This window comes from Melospiza georgiana, chromosome 3 (genome assembly GCF_028018845.1).
Source record: "Melospiza georgiana isolate bMelGeo1 chromosome 3, bMelGeo1.pri, whole genome shotgun sequence".
In the NCBI taxonomy this organism is placed as follows: Eukaryota; Metazoa; Chordata; class Aves; order Passeriformes; family Passerellidae; genus Melospiza; species Melospiza georgiana.
The window spans coordinates 5874322-5896691 of NC_080432.1; the positions used below are offsets into that span (position 1 = coordinate 5874322).

At 43.5% G+C, this 22370-nt stretch overlaps 1 protein-coding gene across 2 annotated transcripts in view; it reads right to left on the reverse strand.

Annotated features, from left to right (window-relative positions):
- Window positions 1-663: 663 nt before the first annotated feature.
- Window positions 664-22370, reverse strand: part of RCAN2 (regulator of calcineurin 2) — an 85664-nt gene continuing 63957 nt past the window's right edge. For both annotated transcript variants that reach the window (XM_058020137.1, XM_058020138.1), the window contains 3 exons: window positions 18103-18276; window positions 15326-15497; window positions 664-7040 (listed from right to left, as the gene is read on the reverse strand). In XM_058020137.1, coding sequence (XP_057876120.1) covers window positions 6880-7040; window positions 15326-15497; window positions 18103-18276 — 507 coding nt within the window. In that variant the 3' untranslated portion in view covers window positions 664-6879. The remainder of the gene's footprint in view (window positions 7041-15325; window positions 15498-18102; window positions 18277-22370) is intronic.

Below are 22370 nucleotides of genomic sequence, written 5' to 3' on the forward strand. Positions count from 1 at the left end.
AAATATTTATATATATATTTATATTTCTAAATTTCTATTTTTATATGTATATCTATATACATATATGTGATACCTTTCTCCCTTTCACCATACCACCAGGGATTGTACTAGGGAACAAGGCTCTTCTAATTGTTTTCTTAATGTCCTTTTCCCCCCTCCTTCATTACTGCTGTCCTGTTACAGGTGTGAGGCTGAGCTAGTCCAAGCCCAGAGAATCACATTGCTGCTGTGCCTGGTAGAACCTGCGTGGATGTCGCTGTTCTGCTCCTGTAGGACAAAGTCCACTATGGGATTCCTGGCTGTGAACCCCACCAGAAACTTTGGAGAAATGGAAAAAAGGAAAGTTGTTATAAAACTGCACCTGTGTGTATTGAAATCTCTTGCTGGGTGTCCCTCAACAGCAATGTGCTGTCCTACATTGTTACTCATTAGCTAGAACACACTGTGCTCACATTTACTGTTGTTTCAGGTTTGATTTTCTGGGATCTAGAAGTGTTGGGAGCTGCCTCTGCAGTGGCTGGGATCAGTCACTAGAGGGTACAGGTGCACCTGGATTTAAGGAACAACATGAATAGCTGGAAATTTTAATATTTGCCTTGGATGCCAGAAATGGCTCAGCTGCTTAACACTGATATAAAATGAAAGTAAAGCACGGACAAGGAGTTTGCTAATTCCACCAAAATGTTTAATACCATAATAGATTTTCATTGAAGTACAGCGCTAATGTGAATATTTGTACAAAATATGTGGTTAAAAATAGTATTGATTTATAATATATACAGATATGTCACATCCGTGTCAGAAATGCAGACACTCGAATGAAACCATGAGCAATGCTTTTAAATCTACAACAACATACACGAAATATTTCTGCAGCTACCCACAGTAGGACAACTTGCCAAACTGACACTTAAGGATCCACCAGTCCTTACAGATGGCATTTCTGTCAGAAGTTTCTGTACAAGAACTCTGCTCTAAAATGGATTCAAAACATTTACCTTCATTAACCCAACAGTGAAGAGAACACATCTGTGTGACACTAATGTAGACACAACTTTCTCGCACTAGATATATGATCAGTTACAATAATTTGTTAAAAGAAGGCTGATTTTCTGGTGAGAACAATAGAGAGGTTTAATCTTTCTTGCTGGATACTCTTAATGTTGTGAGTGAGCCCCTGATTCAAATGGGCTCTTAGTACAGCTCTCAGGTACATGACTCTGCATCCTGAAGTCTGTTTTAAGGTTCTGAATATCTTAATTTTTCATTAACTTCAAGGCTGCTCACACTTCACAGCTTTCCCAGCCTTACTCCAGCAAGAACCTCCCTAAAAAAAGTCCCTATTTAAGCTTTGTAGCTGCAGCATCAGGACACAATCCTATATTAAGGTGACTCTTGCTGCAGCCCCAGAATCTGTGTAGTTACTGAACAAACTGACAGAAGGGGAGAGACAATTCAGGCTGGTTTTTTTAAGCTTTCTGAGCATCTCTGCAGTAGGGACTTTCTTGGTTCCTGCTATTCCATCCAGAGTGCTGCTCCTGTTCTGCCTCTAACAGTGCTGGCTCCTCTCCCCTCCAAGCCAAAGCAAATATACTCCACACTTCAAATAGACCTGTGGGAAAGAGCTTTTACAACACTTCCTGCCTTGTCCTTTTACCCTTGAATGCTGCAGTCTACATGTATTCAAAAAAAAGAGCACAGCTACTTTATAAAAACATCTCTTTTTAAGAGGAGCCTGGAATATTGAAATGTGCTGTACTCCCCCAGAAGATGGGTTAAACCAGGAAAAGCAGTGTTTGGGGTTTTTGCTAGTGTAACTCACTAGTCAAGAGCATTGCATGATGCTGAGCATAAATGAGGGTCTGGCTTTAATCCATAGCTGGTTTTGTTTTTTGATAAACCAGAATTAAAAGTGATCTCTTAGGCAAAAGGGAATCAAGGACATGCAAAAGTATTTCGTTCGCACTAGTATGTGAGAGAAAGCCTGAAACTGCAAAAGTTGAGTGCTGAGGTGTTTGCCACTAAAGGACCAAAAATAAATTCAGTGAATATTTTTCAGAGGATCTGAAAGTGCTGTGACTGTGATCAGTCTGGTCCTCTGGGACACAGCTCTCTGCCATCCCCAGCTGAAGCCCTGAATCTCATTTCCCAGTGCTGTGTCCAGTGCCAGGCACGGTGGAGGAGCCACAGCCAGCATGTCACAAACACAGCATTTCAGTTGGGTGGATGAAGAAACTCATGGTGGTGGGGGAAGCTCTTCTGGTGCTCAAAATGAAGAATAAACCAGGCTTCCTGCCTTTCACCTCTAAAAGAGGTGGTAAGAACCCCAGAAGAAGTTCACTATTACTTGTTTTTCTGATTAAAACACAGAGGTTAAGGCCTGTCCTTTTCAAAGGAATTAAAGAGCTCAGATTTTACTTCTCCGTTGAGGCTCCTTAAGTGGATCTAATTTTCAGAATGATGAACAATCATCCTTTGAGAAATGAAGATTTCTGTGTGCCAGGCACACAGAAAAACAAATCATTTTTTCAAATCCAGATTTGAGCAATTCAATATCAGAATTTCACAGGACAGTTATCAGCAAACTCATCTCCCAGTTTCCAGTCTTTTGCAAGACCCAGCACAACCTGATGCAAGAGACAACAATTAGTTTAAATTTTTATAAAAATGAATGCTGACAGACCTCTTACCCCAGCCTGGCTGGCAGCTGGATGCCATGTTCCTTGTCCAAGCACTCGTGGCCACAGCATCACCCATGATTATAAAAGCACAGTGAGAACCACATCAGGGGGCTGGGACGTGTTGGGCTTTTGCTCACCAGGGACTGCACTGCAGCTTTTTTTGTGTACACTGAGCCAAATCCACAGCAAGCCAGAGCAAGTTCACATGACTGTGAAACTGCAGCAGCTTAAAATGGAACATGGCATAGCCTGCCAACAAGAAGGCTGCTTCCCCCTTAATTGCTACTGAAACAGAGTTTGGCCTATGTCACACGTTTAAGCATTTTCAGTTCTAGCAGGGGTATACACCACACTACTCAGTTTATTGATATAGTTTAACTCTTTGAATGTTGCTTTTCCAAACACCAGTGCAAGCAGAACACAAAAATACTGTTTGCCATATTTATTATTTTAAACTAAGCTCTGAATTATACAAGTGTAAAAGTGATTAATTAGCCAGTAGCTTTTTAATACTCCTATAAAATATGACTAAATAGAATATTTCAAAAGTTATGTACAATACAATGGAAAAGCTCATGGCATCTGTGACAGTGCTCAGACAAACCACTGGAATTGCATCCTTCCAGGAGTTCATTCCATTCCTCAATATAAACAACAATCTGTATTTTTGCTGAAAGCTTTTACAGTGTTGCTGAATGGGACAGAGCAGGGGGAAAGACCAAAAAAAACCAACCCACCCTTCTCACCCAATTTAGAATCAAATTAGTGCTACAAAATTTATGCATGGGGAGAATTTTTTACAACCTAAAACACTTTACCGTGGCTATGGCTGTGGTCTTGCTATGGTTGAGGAAGGGATGCTCTTGCCATATTTTCTTGGCTGAAAACAAAGTTTACTGGAGTGTGTCTGTGTATGTTAGGAAGGGGGGAGTTTGCACACTTGTCTTAATTACAAAAATCAAGGCCACAAAAATTACTTGTTTTGTTCCAAAAGAGCAGATTCTAAAACACTCTTTTCTCCATGCACTGGAAATGTTTTCATGCTTTAAACTGTAGTGAGGAAGTCATTAAAATGTCAGTTTCATTTCTGAAGAGGTCAGAAAGGACAAGTAGGCAGCAGGCAACAGAAGCAGCAGCTGTACTCCCCTGATTTTCTTCTTTTAATTTCCAAAGAGCAGCAGGAGCCATGTCCACCCTTCAGAGGCCCCAGGGCATCACCTCCAGCTGCTCCCTCCAGTTCCTGCTTTGGGGAGGAAATTAAAAGGAGGTAGGCTGTGCCACTGTGCCTCAGGAGTCACAGTGTAACACTGAGGCTCCATTCTTCCAGGGCTCCAGCAGGAGAGAACCCCTGACACCCTGTGCGAAGTGCAAATCAGAGTGGCTGACCTCAGAAAAGCAAATTCCCACTCAAATTAGTAGGGGCTCTGCCTGTGATTTACTGAACAGGACAACTCCCCTTCCAGATAGTCAGCATTTTTTGGAAGAAGCATTCTTTCCATGTCAGGCAAGAACCAGCCTTTAGTAAAACACTAGCTTCTCTCAAGAGTCACAAATGCTTATAGTTTGATAATACGGATATTATTCCAATAATACATGAAACACTTCCTTTTTTTTTGTTTTAGGAAAATGATCATTATTTTATCACATACAGGTGATATATAAGCTTTGACCATAGAGACTGCTTTGAATTTTCAGGTTTGTAATTGTGTTTCTATTTCAATGCTCCAAGCAATGAGCCATGTCCTGCTGCCTCCTGGGTAGCACCACACAGCTTTCCAAAGCACGGAGTACTCACTGAATGAGGCCTCGTTTTAAATCTGCTTGAAAATGCACTTTGAGGAAAGAACATTTAAGGTCCAGTGCTTTAATTTGCAGTGTAGTTTTATATCATTTGAGGCCAAAGTACTTAGTTCAGAACCATGTCTCTCCAAAGTTTGAGGACATGGATACAAGGACAAGACTTGGCCTCCTACAGTCTTGCCTGTAAAAAAATCCATTAGCAATGATATCTGATCATCTTACTGGGCTAAACTAAACCCTATGGACATCAGTGCTGGGTGTGTTCTCAAAAAGCCAGTGGTGTTACTGCTGGAATATCCTTTGTGGCCTAAGATGGTGTTTTAAACAAGATACATTCCTAGGCTGTGACTAACAATTTGTTTCCTTAAATCAATTTTAAATGTATCACTGGGAAAATAATTGACGTGGCACCTCTAAGGAGTTACTTTAAGAAAACTTCACACCTATATCATGAAGATACTAAAGCCCCATTTTCTGTTCAGTCTCTGCTGTATTTAATGAGTAGTATTCCATCAGTGTAACAGCACACAACAATGCCCATAATGCAGTAACAACTATCACATTATGGAAATAAAGAACTGCATCTCATCAGAAATACCAGGAGGGGCTGTGGTGGTCAGAGGCTGAACTCTGTGAGAATGACAAGTCCTCATTCCCAGATGTCCTCACCTTGCAGGCTGGGAATGCCATCTCCTGTCCTCACTGGCAGAGCAACACGCCTGTTGTCCTGGAAGTGCTGCCAAGCCAAGACCCTGCAAAGGGGACCTGACTCTGCTGAAGCTTTGTAGCATTGCTGCTAATTAAGGGTGTGATGGAACTCTCCCTCAGAAACCAGATCTTTAGGTTTTATGACAAAAATCTTGATTGCAGAACCTAAGCTGACTTTTCAGATCCTAGAATAAGCTTCCAAGATGTACTTATTTTAAGCTGTAAAGGATTTTAAACCATGGAGGCTAGCTGTGCCATTTTATAGTCACTTTGGGGAGTACAGCTGCAGCTAATTAGCTTAAAAATCCCACCATACCTTACACATACACTCAGTTTCTGCAGTATTAATTTCAGTGGAACTACTCATGTGCATAAATTAAGCGCATGCTTAAATATATGCAAAATCTGAGCTCAAATGTCTAGAAAATATGTTCTCCAAATGACAAGTATGCCTTAAAAAAATAAATCATCATGGAAGGTCTGCCAGACAGGGAATCAGGGACCTGTCTGCTGTCAGCCATGATGCAAACACAGAACAGTTTTTGTAACCCAGTATATATTGCAAGTGAAAGAAACATGCAGGATGGGGTGAAAAAAGGGGATTCAGTTGCATGCAGTCTAATTTCAAGTGTGTAATTATGGTCCTGTTTTCTTTGGCCTAAAAAAGAAAAAAAAAATCAACTAACCTCTGCTCACCTCCACAAACCCAAACTGCATACAGCTCAAAAACGGTTTTGAAGCACAGGACACGGGAAGGGAAAAGGGCTGAATATTAGAGATGTGCAAGTAATTACTGAAAATCTCAGGGCTATTCACCACACCACTAGGAAAGCATTCAGCCTGTAATGTTACTGGAACGTTCAGCTATGACAGAGAGTAAGGAATCCCATCTTACATGAGCAGTCAGTCACCTCCTCTCCCTCAGACCCGAAGAGAAGCACCACTCATCCCTTGGTAGAAGACGAATTGACAATCCCTACTGATATTCTGGCTCCCTTCTCTCAGAGAGAGGAACTGACCAGACCCCCCCAGCAGCTGCTGCCTCTCCCCTCAGCCCAGAGAGCTCCATCTCACATCCCTGCCACCATTTCAGACCACCATTCTCTACAGCTATTGCTGGAAGAGGGTTCTTTTCTGTTGTTTCTGAAAATGTTGCAAAGATGGTATTCCTTACAGAAAATTCCAGGGGGGGTGCAAAGGCCACCAAGCTGCTAGGAGAGTAAAAACAACTCACCTACCCCCCTTAAAAAAAAAAAGGAAAAAGGGAAAAAGACTGTTGGGAAGTGAGGAGGGCAGAGGAGCAGGCTGCTGGATGAAGGGCAGTAGCAATCCTGGGAGTTTGAATATCAAGACTGATATTGGCCTAATTCCTACCCAAACGATCTCTGGTAGTGGTGTTTCAGTATGCAAATTACAGCTGTGAAAAGATCCTCAGACTGAAACCAACCCTTGTTTCCTCAGCCTTTTGTCCTTTCCAGCTAGATCTATCAGTTGGTGTGTGATATGGTTACAGGTACAAAGATCTTTTTCCTAGCCCTTTTGTTACAGAGGCTTGATTATTGTGAAGGGGCTTCAATGACCTTAATGTCCCGGTGCTCAGAAGGCAAAGGCTGCCTTTCAACAGAACAAAGCAAACAAAAACCAAGAGCTGTGCTGGAGGAGAGAGAAGTGCTGCTTCTGCCGGAGAGGCTCAGTTAGATACAGGCGGCGGCACACCAGGGCGTCGAGTTTGAATGATTTTTGGCTTTGGAGAATTCTTTGGGTCCTCATCTTCTTCCATGTCGCTGTCACAAACGTGCACTACCACACTGGGAGTGGACTCTGTTCCTGCGTGCAGCTCGTATTTCTCTCCTGGAAGCAGAGAAAAGCAATCACATCAAACGATGGCAATCTGAGTAGCAACACAGCCCGTGGCACTCCTGGACTGCAGAACACTCCACACCCGGGTAGGGAGCTGAGTGTGTGCTAAATACAGGAGAGCACCAGCACGGCTGGACTCTGTCAGCTGCCACAACACATCCTGGGAATCCTGCCCCTGGAGGCAGTTTGATCCCAGGTCTGTAAGGCATCATAAAATACACACATCCTTGTGTCTGTAATGGGTTTTGGTACTAATATTGGTAGCCAATGGCACTGAAATAAACCCCCAAAGTAGGCAGAGGAAGGAGAAAGAAAACAAAATTTCATGTTTAAAAAATGAACTGGAACCCAACCTATCCAACCTGTGGTCTGAAGTTATTTCACACCTGTTAGGTTGGGGTTATTCTTTATTTTTGCTGTGGCTTTCCTTCAGTCCCATTTAAAGCCCATTTGTTGCTCTTAGACAGATTTCAACACTTAATCTAATTTCTCCAGAAATAAATTCTCCCATATCTTTGCTGCAGACAGATTTTGAGTTTCAAAGCTCTTTAGCTAGGGCTGTAACAAATTTTGTCTCTACAGATGAGATTACAGAGCAGTCTATAAATGCTCACTAGAGAAGGCTGAATGCCTAAACAGTACATATATTTTCTAACTATCTACATTCCTTATTTAAGTCTCAACACAGTACTCCTCTGAGGAAGATGAACATGGCTTTTTTTTTCCACAGAAAATACTCTGAATTGGAAGGGACCCACAAGGATCACGGAGTCCAACTACTAAGAGACCCATATGGGCTTGGGTGGTTACCTACAAAAGTCCATAGGCAAACAAAGGATCAGACATAGGGCTTTGAGTCCTGAATTCAGCCTGCTGGCACTACATGTATTCTGGATTTTACATGGGATACAAGTAGGCACTGGTAATTAAATTGCTATAAATGAATTTAAGACTTTAAAAAAACCAACTTTGCCTGCAAAATCTTCTGAGATGAGGGAGGTGAGGCCCCAGCAAACCCAGCTGGCCTCTGGTGGCAGAGTGGCTCCTAAATGCTGCACCACTGGCAGAAGCCCGCAGTGCCACATGTTGTACCATGGAAGCAAACAGCAGTCCCTGCCTCAAAGCACTTATGGCTTGCTTGTGGCACTAATTTGGAGTTTTATTTGTCTGCCACTTTGTGGCTGAGTAATTCATGTGAAGAGGGGGTTTTAGGTTTGGCTCTGCATTAGCACATACAGTTCTGGGACTGTGCTCCCATGCTGTTTGTGCTGACAAATTCCTGGTCCAAATAAGCTTGGGTGGCTTGAGACTAGAGGACACACTGTATTTTTGCGTAAAAACAAGAAGGCAACTAGTGAATAATAGCTATAAGCCAGGCATCTTGCTGTGAGAAATATTTTACTGCTGTGATACCATTAATGTTGACATTTAACTGCTCTATTTTTGGCAACCTTTCCTCTGAATCCAAATAGAGCAAAGCATTACAGGTCTTGCTGATAGGCTAAAATATAAAAAGAGAAATAGCTTGGTTGTGCTGCATTGAGGAATTATATGGTTTTTCTGTGCCCATTTTCCCTGCGGGCCTCAGCTAATTTCTCAGCTCTGGGCTGACGTCAATGCCGCCAGGCAGCACCAGGGCTGTGTTGGTCACTGTCACCACAGGCAGCGTTGGTCACTGTCACCAAGGGCTGTGTTGGTCACTGTCACCGAGGGCTGTGTTGGTCACTGTCACCACAGGCAGCGTTGGTCACTGTCACCAAGGGCTGCGTTGGTCACTGTCACTGAGGGCTGTGTTGGTCATTGTCACCGCGGGCTGTGTTGGTCACTGTCACCACGGGCTGCGTTGGTCACTGTCACCGCAGGCAGCGTTGGTCACTGTCACTGAGGGCTGCATTGGTCACTGTCACCGAGGGCTGTGTTGGTCACTGTCACTGAGAGCTGTGTTGGTCACTGTCACCAAGGGCTGCATTGGTCACTGTCACCAAGGGCAGCGTTGGTCACTGTCACCATGGGCTGTGTTGGTCACTGTCACCGAGGGCTGTGTTGGTCACTGTCACCATGGGCTGTGTTGGTCACTGTCACCGAGGGCTGTGTTGGTCACTGTCACTGAGGGCTGTGTTGGTCACTGTCACCAAGGGCTGCGTTGGTCACTGTCACCAAGGGCTGCGTTGGTCACTGTCACCGCGGGCAGCGTTGGTCACTGTCACCAAGGGCTGCGTTGGTCACTGTCACCGCGGGCAGCGTTGGTCACTGTCACCGAGGGCTGTGTTGGTCACTGTCACCGAGGGCTGTGTTGGTCGCTGTCACCAAGGGCTGTGTTGGTCACTGTCACCGCGGGCAGCGTTGGTCACTGTCACCGAGGGCAGCGTTGGTCGCTGTCACCAAGGGCTGTGTTGGTCACTGTCACCGAGGGCAGCGTTGGTCACTGTCACCGAGGGCTGTGTTGGTCACTGTCACCGAGGGCTGTGTTGGTCACTGTCACCAAGGGCTGTGTTGGTCACTGTCACCATGGGCTATGTTGGTCACTGTCACCGCGGGCAGCATTGGTCACTGTCACTGAGGGCTGTGTTGGTCACTGTCACCGAGGGCTGTGTTGGTCACTGTCACCGCGGGCAGCATTGGTCACTGTCACCGAGGGCTGTGTTGGTCACTGTCACCAAGGGCTGCATTGGTCACTGTCACCATGGGCTGTGTTGGTCACTGTCACCGCGGGCTGTGTTGGTCACTGTCACCGCGGGCTGTGTTGGTCACTGTCACCAAGGGCTGCGTTGGTCACTGTCACCGCGGGCAGCGTTGGTCGCTGTCACCAAGGGCTGTGTTGGTCACTGTCACCGAGGGCAGCGTTGGTCACTGTCACCGAGGGCTGTGTTGGTCACTGTCACCAAGGGCTGTGTTGGTCACTGTCACCAAGGGCAGCGTTGGTCACTGTCACCGAGGGCTGTGTTGGTCACTGTCACCGCGGGCTGTGTTGGTCATTGTCACCGCGGGCTGTGTTGGTCACTGTCACCATGGGCTGTGTTGGTCACTGTCACCGAGGGCAGCCCCTCCGCAGTGCCCTCCTCCTACAGCAGCACCGCCCAGCAAATCACACCCACTGCCCTCCTAAAAGGTAATAATGCCACTTCAAATGCCACATTCTTTTACTGCTCAAATCCCTCCCAGAAGGACTCACTCCTTCTGCTGAAAAAGAACAGTGAAAAAAGTACAGACGCAAGGAAAAATATTCAGATGCCTCTGGCACAAGGAACTGCAGCAGCAATTAATGTCACTTTGCAAACGAAAATGTGATGCACTCATGAATTAGGTTTTTAAGGCATAAAGTTATTTCTGAGCATAAATGAGCTGCAGACTCTGTTCTGTAAGCAAACAGCACAAAACCTTTTCATGACTGAGTTAGGAACAGGACAGCAATAACTCTGGGACTTTTGTACAGCCATATCTTGTTCCAAAGTTCCACTGTTTGCAGAAAAACACTAAGGTGATAAGAACAAAATAATCCAATAGGTACAGCCAGATTAGCCCTTCCCTTCTGCTGCTTCCCTGTTTCTTTTTTTTCTTTTCTCTTAAACACCATTTGCAGCATAAAAAAAATAAAAATTAATGAGCTAAGCCTGCAGCTGTTCAGCTACTGAAGCAATGGTTGAGTCACTGGAGTGACAAGACCTAGGTTTTCCCAAGCTATGAGTAGCAAGTTGAATTAACATAGGTAAGATTCTTCTATTTCTGTACTGCCACCCAAGCATTTGTCCAGTGACCTCCTTCATCTGTCTCTGACATGGCCTTCTCTGTGTTCCCAGGCCCTACACTGATCCATGCTCCTGCTTCTCCTGCTTGGCTGGAGAATTCTTACAGGCTAGCTTAGCCAAAGGATTCTTGGGGACAGGGGTCTTTCTCCTCCAGCTGTCTTTGGCCTATCTCTTTCCTGTAATAATAAATTTAAACCTTTATATAAGCTAACAGTGGCAACTCACATAAATTTACTAAAAAAATTATCATAAAATTTATCAAATACACTCTGCCCTTCAGGAAGAATTCAGCTGTGGCACATCCACTATATCAATTTGTCAATAAAACTTACTGATAAGCCCCTGAAAACAGCAGTGATGTTCCTCTCTAACCATTTGCTTTGCATAAGAAAAACAGTAAGAATTTGAAGTTTTCTCCCTTAACAATGAGAACAGCTGCGTTTATGTCACTGGGCCCTACTTTTTGTGACCTCATGAGCCAGGAGTAAACCCACAGCCTTGGGTGATGCAAGACAGATGAGCACAGAAGTAACTTATGATATTTCAGAATTAAAAATAATGGTATAGGATTTTCTATCCCTCTGTGAGTCAATACTGTGACCTTTCCTTGAAGGTGCAGTTCCTGTCTAACAGGGCCCTTTTGTCCAGCAAAGATCAGGCTCACATACATAAAGAATAATGTAAAAATGCTAATGATAATGTGTAGCTACTTCATCCCCAATTCAGACTCATGAACAAAGGTTAATGAGTTCACAGCTGCCCATTTCATGTAAATGCAGCATAAGCATCATGAAAATACCTTCCACTTACAGTCCCTTCATCCAAGTGCTTTACAAATAACAGGAGGTCCTTTGTATGGGTGCATGTTTGTGACAGAAGAGCTACAGCCCATCCCACAAAACACCTCCATAAAACACCTCTGCAGCATGAATCTGCCATAGCAAAGTGGAGGAGCTGTTCCCTGGAAGCCCATTACTGATGTTGTAGGAGCTGGGCACCCTCCTCTTCCAACCAGAGGGAAAGTTTTCTCTTACCAGGGGCAGGGTACAGCTCTCCTGTACTATGCCCCTGGTAAGAGAAGGGAAGGGCAAAAGTACCCACAGAACAGCAGGGAGAGGAAGACAGAGATGAAAAGTTTTATCTATCACCATTTGTTTGCCCCTCCATCCCCTTTTAATCCTCCCTGGGAGTCATATGAAGTATTTAGTATTTCCTTTGACACAGTGATGACAAACACAAGAGTTTGAAAACATTTGGACACAGAAAATCTGCCTTGTGAGATGGTTTGAAATCCCTCTGTAGAGCATTTCCTGGGCAGGGTCCTGCTCTCATCTGTTTTCCCCTTCCCTAGGGAAGGGTGAGCCAAACTTAGGGCAGAGCAGGGGCTGAGGCTGGCAAGGGGAAGTCAGGGTGGCATCTGGGATCCTGGGGAAAGGCACTCTGGAGTGCAGAATTAGAAATGAGGGGATACAGGGCAATCTGTTGTGCAGAATGAGGCAGTGGGGGAAGGAGAGCAGATACAGGCAGGCTGGGGAGTGGACAGGGACAGGGAGGGACTGCTTTCCAAAAAAGAAGGAGCATATTCTAGTGCCAAGAGGATAGTTAGCAAATCACTGCACTAATAAATGGCAAACAGCTGCCTGTCCTTTGAGAGGAGCAGCTCTGCTGTAGACACATGCTGGACCTGGAGACTCCCTCTCCATCCTCTTTGCAAAGGTTTCTCACATAAAATATGTCTGCAACGTGGGGTGGTTGTTTGATTGTTTGCCTGTCAGGTCCAGGTTGTATCCTCACCTGGCCTAACCTGGAGCTAGCTTTTTCCTACAGGAATGCTTGCAACCTGCCAGGCTGTTCTGTAGTCCAGGCCCTGATGTCTGCACATCTTCATCAACATATTGAACTACTGGAAGTTGTCTTGACAGTGGAAGTGTTTTCCATCAAACTGATTAACAACTGCACTCCTTTATTTGCAATATATTGAAAAGATTGTAGGCTGGTGGTCAGCACCAGGCACAGTCATGCTTCCTGGCTCTGACTGATCTACAGCACTCTGTTCATGCCTCATTTAAAGCCTAATTTCTGCATCTGTAGAAAGTGAGAATATACATCAATCATCCAGGAACTTAATTAAATATGCCACGACCTTCCCTAAGGAGTAAATGCACCCTCACCGATCTCAATTCCATGTGAAGGGGTCAAAACCAGCTTCCTTTTGAGCACAGAAAGAAATCTGTTCCATCAGACCCCCAAGATGCCAGCCTGTCACTGCTGCAGCTAAAACACCTGTCCAAAACTGCTGGCACACAGCAAATCTGTTACCTCACTTCCAGCATACTCCTTACACTCTGGAGCAGATCTCCCAACATTTTGCAACCAGGGACTATTTTGGTGTCTAATTTTATGGCTATGATGATTATGGCACCATACTGTGGCAGGAGGTGACCTGGATTCAGGGAATGGGAAAGGAGCATGGGTCTGTGTCCAGGTGGTACATCTTGCATTTCCAGTGAAGTAGGACAATAAAACTCATCTTATGCTGAGGGCATACAAAGACAGTGTTCACTATTTAGAAGCACTAAGGAGTTTTCCTGGTCCTCAGATGTTTATTATAACAAATCACTGCATTTAATACAGCAAAGATTCCTCACAAGTTAAAGACATGGAAGTCAGATTCTACACTCTCAGCTCTGTAAACAACTGTGCCCAGTGAGTATTTTTCGACAGCTGATATGCCGTAGTTACATTTTTAAATTGTGCTTCTCAATGAAAAAAACATCTCTTCTCTGAGGCTACCAATGCTGTTTGATGTCCAGCAGTGTTTTACTGCTGCAATACTGAGAAACGAGTGTTAGTGGGATTTGTTTTTCAATGAAATTCTAAACATAGTAAATGCACAACTGAGAACAGCAACACTATTTTAAACCTGCCGCTGCAGTTAACTAAAATTGATCCCTCTAACAAGTGCTAAAAATAGAAAGAAGAGAGCACACAATGGCTTTTCATATTGCTCCCTGCAGGCTCCTTAAATCCGGGTGAATTTGACCTTCACGCAAAGCTGTCCCAGAGTGTGGGACAATGAGTGATATTTCACATTCCACTGCTCCGGAACAGGAATTGATTTATTACCCAGCTAGCTCGGGAATTCGTTTACATGTTTCCATTTATAACACTGCTGCATCAAAGGGGAAAAAAAAAAAAAAAAAGGAGGTTTTTGGTTTTTCTTTTATTCAGCATTTTAGAAGCAAAGTATCACTCCTGGAAATAATAATATGCAATATCGTATGAAGTCTTCCCCCTGACTGCTTTCTTCTACTGCCTACAAACCATAGGAATCTCCTGATGTATATTTTCCTCTTGAGAGAGATCCCATCTGAAAAAGACAGGAGATAATCCTGCAAACCTTGTGAATCATGAAACATCCTTCTGCTCCCCATGCACTCCAGCTCTGAGCTCCTTTGGTGCAGTTGCACAAAAGCCCCAATGATTAGATGTCTGCAATTAGAAGCTGCTCTCAGAGCGAGCAAGCAGCATTCCCAGTACAGCTGGGGAGAAAACAATTCTCTCATCCCACAAGAATTTCAAAAATAAACTGCTAAATTTTCATGAGCTCACCCCCACAATTGTTATTAGATTGGATATGAAATATTTTATTTCGGTATGAAGATAATTTAATAGGCTATTTTTTCCTTGTGGCTTATGAATGTAAATTAGATTAATTTGTAAATGATACTGCTTGGACCTGAAACTGGAACCTTTCTCATTTTGAAAATTCTAAACCAGGATGCTTTAACAGCTTTGAGAGGAAACTATTTGTAAAGATGACTTAATTAAATCAAAAGTAACCCTTTCCTATATAAAGTTTTGGTTTTATCAGATGTGCGTTTTCCACGGAAAGCATTGCTTGAAAATCCCAGCTAGCTTCAACTCCTGGCGTTAGCTGAAGATGGGAAGACAGAAGAAAGCCTGGATGCATTATCCATTGACATTTATCTTGTGCTAAGGGAGCCTACAACTTATCCCATTCCTCCTGCATTGGTTTTCAGCAGGAAATGAGCATTCCTAACAGAGCAATCCCACCGGGACTGGGGAACAGTAGTTCTCTCTCAATGAACAATGTGAGAGATTCTCCACTCCAGTGAATGTGCACTTTTTCAAGTGAGAAATCTGCACCTTGGAATGCAGAACTGAGCAGATGTCGTGTACAGCAAAAACTCCTCACATCCACAGCCAAACATTTGTCCAGTCCCCACCTAAACCATCAGCTGTGTCATCTAGGCACAAACCCCAGCACAATAAATGGTGTAAGCAAAGCTTTGATCAGCTCTCACAAGCTGCAGATAACACACAATTCTGTGCCTACACATGGCAAAACTCATTCTGAAGGAAAGAACCAGGTGACATCCATCAACTGAAATCCAAATTTTAATGCAACTTCCAGCTCTATGCCAACTCCCTCTACAGTTATTATCTACACTGGAATTTCTTGTCTGCTTTTCCTGCCACATTTTCACCCAAGGACCACAAGCTTACCTGGTCCAAGCTTAGAAACTGCATAAAGGAGGTCGTAGTTGATGACAGGTGTTGCATCATCTATTGGTTGCCACCCTACAGGTGGGGAGGCTGGAGGCGAGATGAGAAACTGTTTTGCAGGCTGTGGTGGTGCCAAATGAAGCTTGTCTCCATCTGTCTCAGAGGTTTGAATCTTTAAGGCATAACAAAGACACTGTTTAGTACAGGAAAGAACCACACAACGCTTTGAGTTGGAAAGGACCTTTAAAGGTCATCTCCTCCAACCCTCCTGCCTTGCTCAGAGCCCCATCCAGCCTGGCCTTGAATATTTCTATGCATAAGGCATCCAGAACTCCTCAGGGAAATGTGAGCCAGTGTTTCACCACTCCTACTGTAAAAGATGTCATCCTTGCATCCAGCCTAAAACAACCTTCTTTTAGTTTAAACTATTTTCCCCGTGCCCTATTGCAACAGGCCCTGCTAAAAGGTCCATTCCCACCTTTCTTGTAAGTACTGAAAAGCCACAGTGAGGTTTCCTTGGAGCCTTCTCTTCTCCAGGGTGAACACCCCCAGTTCTCAGCCTGTCTCCACAGCAGAGGGCTCCTGCCCTCTGAGCATCTTTGTGGCTTCCTCTGGCCTGATTCCAACAGGTCCATGCCCTTCCTGCATCTGGGACCCCAGTGCTGGACCCAGCACCCCAGGTGGGATCTCACCAGATCAGAGTCACGTCCCTCAGCCTGCTGGTCACACTGTGGGTGATGCAGCCCAGGATATTTGGGGTGCCAGGGCACATTGTCCAGCTTCTCACCCCCACAGGATGGCTAAATTGAATGACTGCTCAAATCATACCCTTCTCACCCCAAATGCCACCCAGGCAGGGTTTCAGCACCAGTCTCAGAAGAGAAGGCCTGGAGCTGAATTTCATCTCAGCCTTACAGATGGTGCCTCTGCAGTAAATGCACAGTGTGGGGCTGTGACATCAGCAAAGCTACAATGTCTGTGCCTCTTGTGTAAACTCTTTCAGGATAAATGCAAAGCTTTGGTAGCCCCAGCTGCTAGCTCAGAGATTTCTGAGGCTGTAAAGGCACTGTTGAGATCTGGTCTAAATGCCTAAATAAAAAGTGACATCACACAAGTAACGCCTGCACCAAGGCCTCATAAGTAACTTCAGAAAGGTTTCTACAGATTTTATTTCTTTAGTTGAAGTGAAAAAGCAATCTATGATGTTCCTTAGTCATTTGCAACTGAGTGCCCTTATATTATATCCATATTGAATTATCTACTTTAATTCCTGCTCTTTTCTAGTATGTTAAAGAAGCCTTGATATAAATTAATTGTAGTGCAGCCACACCTAAGCAAGGTTACAACCAGCTCAAGCACAATAAACTCTATTTCCAGGACAGCAAACATGGGGTTTGCAAAGAACCAGTCTGAATCACTCAACTCCATGTTCCCCAGAACTTGTAGGTCTGGAAGTGGTTATTCAGCCTGGCTGAGGCCAGACACTGCTCCAGACACTGCTGCTGCCACATCTTCACTCCCTGAACACGACTAATAAGCTCTTGTAAGACTCAGTGTACTGGAGAGCATAGTGCAGGTATCAGAATGGCTCTGCAGGAAATCAGCTTAGATAGGGAGACTAATCACTGTTGTGCACATTTTTCTTTTTGTTGTTATCTCAAGTTTTCAATTAGCCTCCTGAATGGACAATTAGAATGAAACCATTCTCAGTTCTGCCTAAAAAAAAAATGCAGGTTTTGAAACCTTTCAGAAAATTCAGAGCTAGATTTAGGAGATCAGGGCATAGAAAATAGGATTGAGGCAGATTCTTAACACCTAAATCCAGCTGTAAGATCTTCTGAGCTCATCTAACTCGTTAAGCACATTGTTTTTTTTCACAGCTGTAGCTTCCCATCTTCCTGTGGTTCTGCTCCTGCCTAGGCTCAAATCAGCTCCTATTCTGACCAGGAGGAAGAGGCTCATAATTCAACACTGTGTGTTTGTTTGATACCTTGAAGTGAGCCAGCCCTTATCCTCAGACCTCTGAAGGGCCAAGCTGGCAGCTCAAAGCACACCTACATTACTTATTAACACCAGTGGTTATCTCACAAGCCACAGTGACCACATCAATTTATTAAACTGCATTCAGAAGAGGTGGTGGTTGGGTTCTCAACCTCCTTCAACTTTATCCTGGCTGGGGCCCAGCCTGCTGTGGGAGATCTATGTTCTTTCTCCCTTGGCCAAGGAGAACTAAACACCCACCTGAACAGTTCCAATAGATGGATATAATCACCTACAGCCCAGGCTGGGAGTGTTTTTCTTCCCCTACCTTCTTCCTTTCACTTGGACTCAATAAACTCCTTTTAGAGAATTCAGTATTTGTAATTCATGTATTCAGAAAGGAAAAGCCAAAAAAGGCAGGAGGAAGCCCGACTGTGGCTCAGGGTGGCAGCCAAATGTGTAATCCAGCCCCACCTTTTTTATTCACTTGGATTCTTTACATTAGCACTTTCTTGTGGTTAGTTAAGAGAGTTACCCACAGACAACACTCAGTGTTGTAAATCACCTCTGAGATACATAATTCTGTGTGTTGAATAAGCAACTTTAGTCCTAAGTGGACTAAATTTACTGCAGACCCTCAGGGCAGAAAAGCTCAGTCAACACAAGCAGGTTTAAGCAATCTTCTATCAGAGAGACTGGGCATGGGAGAAACCTTTATTACTTTTATTCAGTGTAAGTGCATAGCTTTTAAAGAAATATTGTGCAGTAACACAGAAACAGATTCCAGATTTCATTACCTGTGCAAAATACAACTTTAACTTCTTCCCTCTGAACTGTGTTTCATGCAGCTCTATTCTGGCACGAGCAGCTGATTTGGGACTGCTGAAATTTATCCGCACACGCCTGAAGCTTTTGAACAGCTGGAATGTCACGCAGTCATCATAGACACGGAACAAACCTTCAAATTTCTCCTGCAAAGCAAAAAGAAATAATGCTGAAGATTCACTTTGTGCTCTGTCACATCAGTCTGAGTCAAACAACAATCTGAAACTTGACAGTTGTTTTAGGAGGAGGTTTCAGCCTGTGGCCTTTGGGGACAGGTGTCCACAGACAAATAAAGGCTCTGTGAAAAGAAATTAAGGAAAGCAGTGGTCTGATAGTGCTGAACTCTGCAAAGGGTTTAGGGGAAGAGGTCTTCAAACTGAGAACCCAGCAGCTACTGAACTTCTCTTAAAAGTTGAGCAAACCTATGACAGTGATATGAAATGAAGCTGAAAGGGCACATGACTGAAAACACCAGACAGCAGCGGGCTCATCTGCACAGAAGCAGCCATTGTGCTGAATTACAGTGGAGTCAGCAGACAAAGGCTGCAGCTGAGGCTTACATCCACATCAGCACTGCAGGGTCATTTTGTATTGCATGATATGTTTTTCTGGATGTTTTGTCATTTGGATACTTAAGAGAATACACACTTGTTCTTTGAGAGGTCCTGCAGCATCTGGTAACAAACTGGACAACTGAAAACAGTGATCTGTCTGAAAGAGACACTTCAGGCTTCAAAATGTTTAGCTGTAGAAATACGTTCAAAAGCTCACAACAAAATAGGGATATTTTAGCATTGTAAAAGGAAGGTCTGAAGTTCAGCACACCCATGGACTTGGAGATAAACAAGAAATTCAAGGCACTTTGGCAGCCTTGGAAGCTCAGACTCCATGATTTCTCTGCAAGCTGTGAGCACACAGAGGACTAAGTTCCACATCATCAAATAAACCCAAAGTCCTTAAATCAATTCTGACACTTGCACAGGTCTTTTCATTCACACAAGCACAGATTCATAAAATGCCAAAGCATAAGGAGGCACTTATTATTTAGTCCAGCCTTCATGTTTACTCAGATTTCAGACTGCTATCCAGTGAGTCACACATCAAATCTGAGCATTTTAGCTACTGCAATCAAGACCTGAAGTTTTGTAAGATGGAGAATCAGCCAGACCAAAGCCCCTGCTTTTAGGAGTGTTTTATTCTGAAAAAAAAAATCACTGGTAAGATGATTTGCCACACCATCTCATATACACCAAGGGCTGTTATGTCAGGGTTTGTATAATAACCTAATGTATATTGACAATAACCTGATGTGGATGCCTCAAATGTTCAAGGCAAAGTTGGATGGGGCTTTGAATGAGCTGGTCTAGTGGAAGGTGTCCCTCCCCATGGAGGGGAATTGGAATGAGATTAAGGTTCTTTACAATTCAAACCATTTCAGGATTCTGTTTTCTTGCTATCTCTGCAAGTCCTCACATTCTTACATGTTTTAAAAGACTTCTTTGCTTCTCATCCAGAAAAACAATTTCTTTTCCCTTACAGTAGATAACTGGTACAGACTACAGAAGACAAAGAAAATGCAATTTGTGTAATCTCATCAATACTTCAGTTCTCATCTATTGAGCTTACCAGCAAAACAAAGAATTCAGAACTTCTCAGAAAAATTCATCCAGAAGCACAGTGCAGCTGCATCAGGGAGCACTAACAGCACTGTGGGAGTCACTACTGTGAGAGTGGGGCATTTATTAAGGAGTTAACAGGGGAGCAGCCCAGTTCCACAGCCAGGGCTGTGACACTACAGCGCATGTGCCCGATCTCCTTTCATTCACTGCCAGCTCTGTGGTCTTCCTCCCCATAACTGATATTCCATGCTGGCACCCTTTCAAAGGAACCTCCCTATGGTCTATTAAGCTTTCATGATTTTCATTTCATTCTGCCTGACCTCACTCACCTCTTCCTTTCACTGCAGGAGATACTCTGGAGGAATGAAAAAAGAAAAAGAAAAAAGGGAGGTGAGAGCTCCGTGTTTTGGCAGAGGCTGACTAAAGGCATGCAGCAATCCCCAAAACAGTTGAAGTGCATAGGTTTGTACAAGCAGGTCTAGTCTTATCACCCAATGTCCAAATTGTTACACTTCAGTTATGCTTTTCATCTGCTTTGCTTATATTTTTGAAAAATTCCATTTTCCTGAACAGAAGCCTACATCCAGTGGCATTTGTATAAAGGTCAGCCAAAAGCAGCAGTCATCTCAGTCCTGTCCTGATTAGAATTTTGATGCTACAACTTTCACAATGACCACGGAAAAAGGGCTGGGGGAAGGGAGAGAAAGGGACAGGGGCCCAGTGTCTGTGTAAAGCAGGACTCACACAGCATTCAGAAACATGGCTAATTAAAGCTTATGTCTTCATGCTGGCTTTATTACCTACTTCAGACCTCTTCAGTACATTTTTTAAATTAAATAAAGAAATTTAAATACATATTAGTGAGGGACTTGGAAGTGCTGATTTAACAGTTAATCCTAAAGGTCTTTAACCTAAACTACTCTGTGACTCTGTGAGAGATAGAAAGATAATTTTTTATTTATATATATATATATGTATGTATGTATATATGTATGTAGGTATGTATGTATGTATGTATGTATGTATAGAATGATCAAGACATTATAACAGAAGTCTCATAAGTCAAAAAATAGCAGCAAGGTGAACATTTCCCAGTAGTAGCTCTCAGTTCTTCTAAAAGTCAGCAATAAAATTCATCATATAAAAAAATAGTTTCACCAAGAGAGGAAGGAACCATGCATGGACTTGTGTGGGCACTGGGAAGTATCTATTCCTACTGACTGTTTATTACCAAAGAGATGCTCCCTGTCTGTATTCAGCAGTCAGGGCTGTGTGTCTGCCCCCTCTGTAACACAAGCCAGAGCCCAGATCTTGGTGAGGGACCTAACACAACATTAGGGCAGACACAATTTCAAACGTGGGTCCAAGAACAGTGAGCACAAGGAATGTGCTGGGCACATTCCTGGCCTACATTGAGACTCACTCTGATTAGGCACTGAAAGGGATAAATGGAGAACTGCAAAAAAGCTGATTAAGTCCTGGATGCTGTTGCCACTCTGGGAGAACTTTAAAGCACTATAGACTTTATTCTGCTTGCTTTCCAATTTTATACTGGCACAGCTTTAGAGACCCAGCCTTGATTAACGCTCCTGAAAACGCTGTGGGGAGGAGGGAAATCAAGCCCTGCATTTGATATTATTAAAGGGCAGTCTGTCCACAGTGGGGGCACTTCCACTGCACTGACTGAAACTGCAACTCCCATTAAAAAGATTCATACATCGGGATTTTTTTACGTTTTCAGCTGATAATAATAATGACCTCAGCAGAGGTCATTAATCATCAAGTGAAGTTAATGGCCCTCAGCTGCATTTTGAGCCATCCCCACTCCTCCGAGCTTGATATCAATTCCCAGGAAAAGCCTTGTGCCTTAATTGCTATTGCCTGTGACTTCTAATATCAGCTGAATGCACTTATCTGGATAAAAGTCTTTCAGAGTCATTCCAATCTATAAGAAAATTTATCATATACATTATAAAGACCTAAGCAAATTCTTTCCCTTTCAAGTTTTGTGGATAAATTATTCAAGACTCATAATCCTCTCAATTCGAAACTTTTAAAGTGCTTTTAGGATTCAGTACTTTTAAATGCTTTTAAAAAGTAAATCTTTGAACTTTCAGAGCACTTTGAAACTTGTGGGGAAAAAAAGGAAACATCCAAAATTAAGCAGCAGTGTTGCTATTCTTAAAAAGTCAAAATGTAGAAAGTCATGAGTTACACATTTATTTCTGGGATTTTGGAGTGTCTTCATCCATCCCAAGTATGTCTCAATGAGGCCAAATTAATGCTCTGTAAGATGTGAGCAACCTTCACTTCTTCCTGCCAGGCCTCGTGCCCTCTCTTCACTTCATCATTCCTTTGCCCAACACTGGGCACCTTTCCCCAGTTCTTTCCTGTCACCTTCTGTCAGCTCCCATCACTCAGTGCCTCTAGCAGTTTCCAAACTTATTTTCTGTTTGTTTTCTAAATTAATGAAATTAGCACAAAGTAGGACCATACTAATTAAAGCTGCTGATTACTCCAGCTTGATGGTTATCATTTAGGACAGCCAATGCTGAGAACAAACAGAGCAGCATGCAAGGAAGAAATGAGCACTGGAGTGACAGACAGGAGCTAAAAGCCTC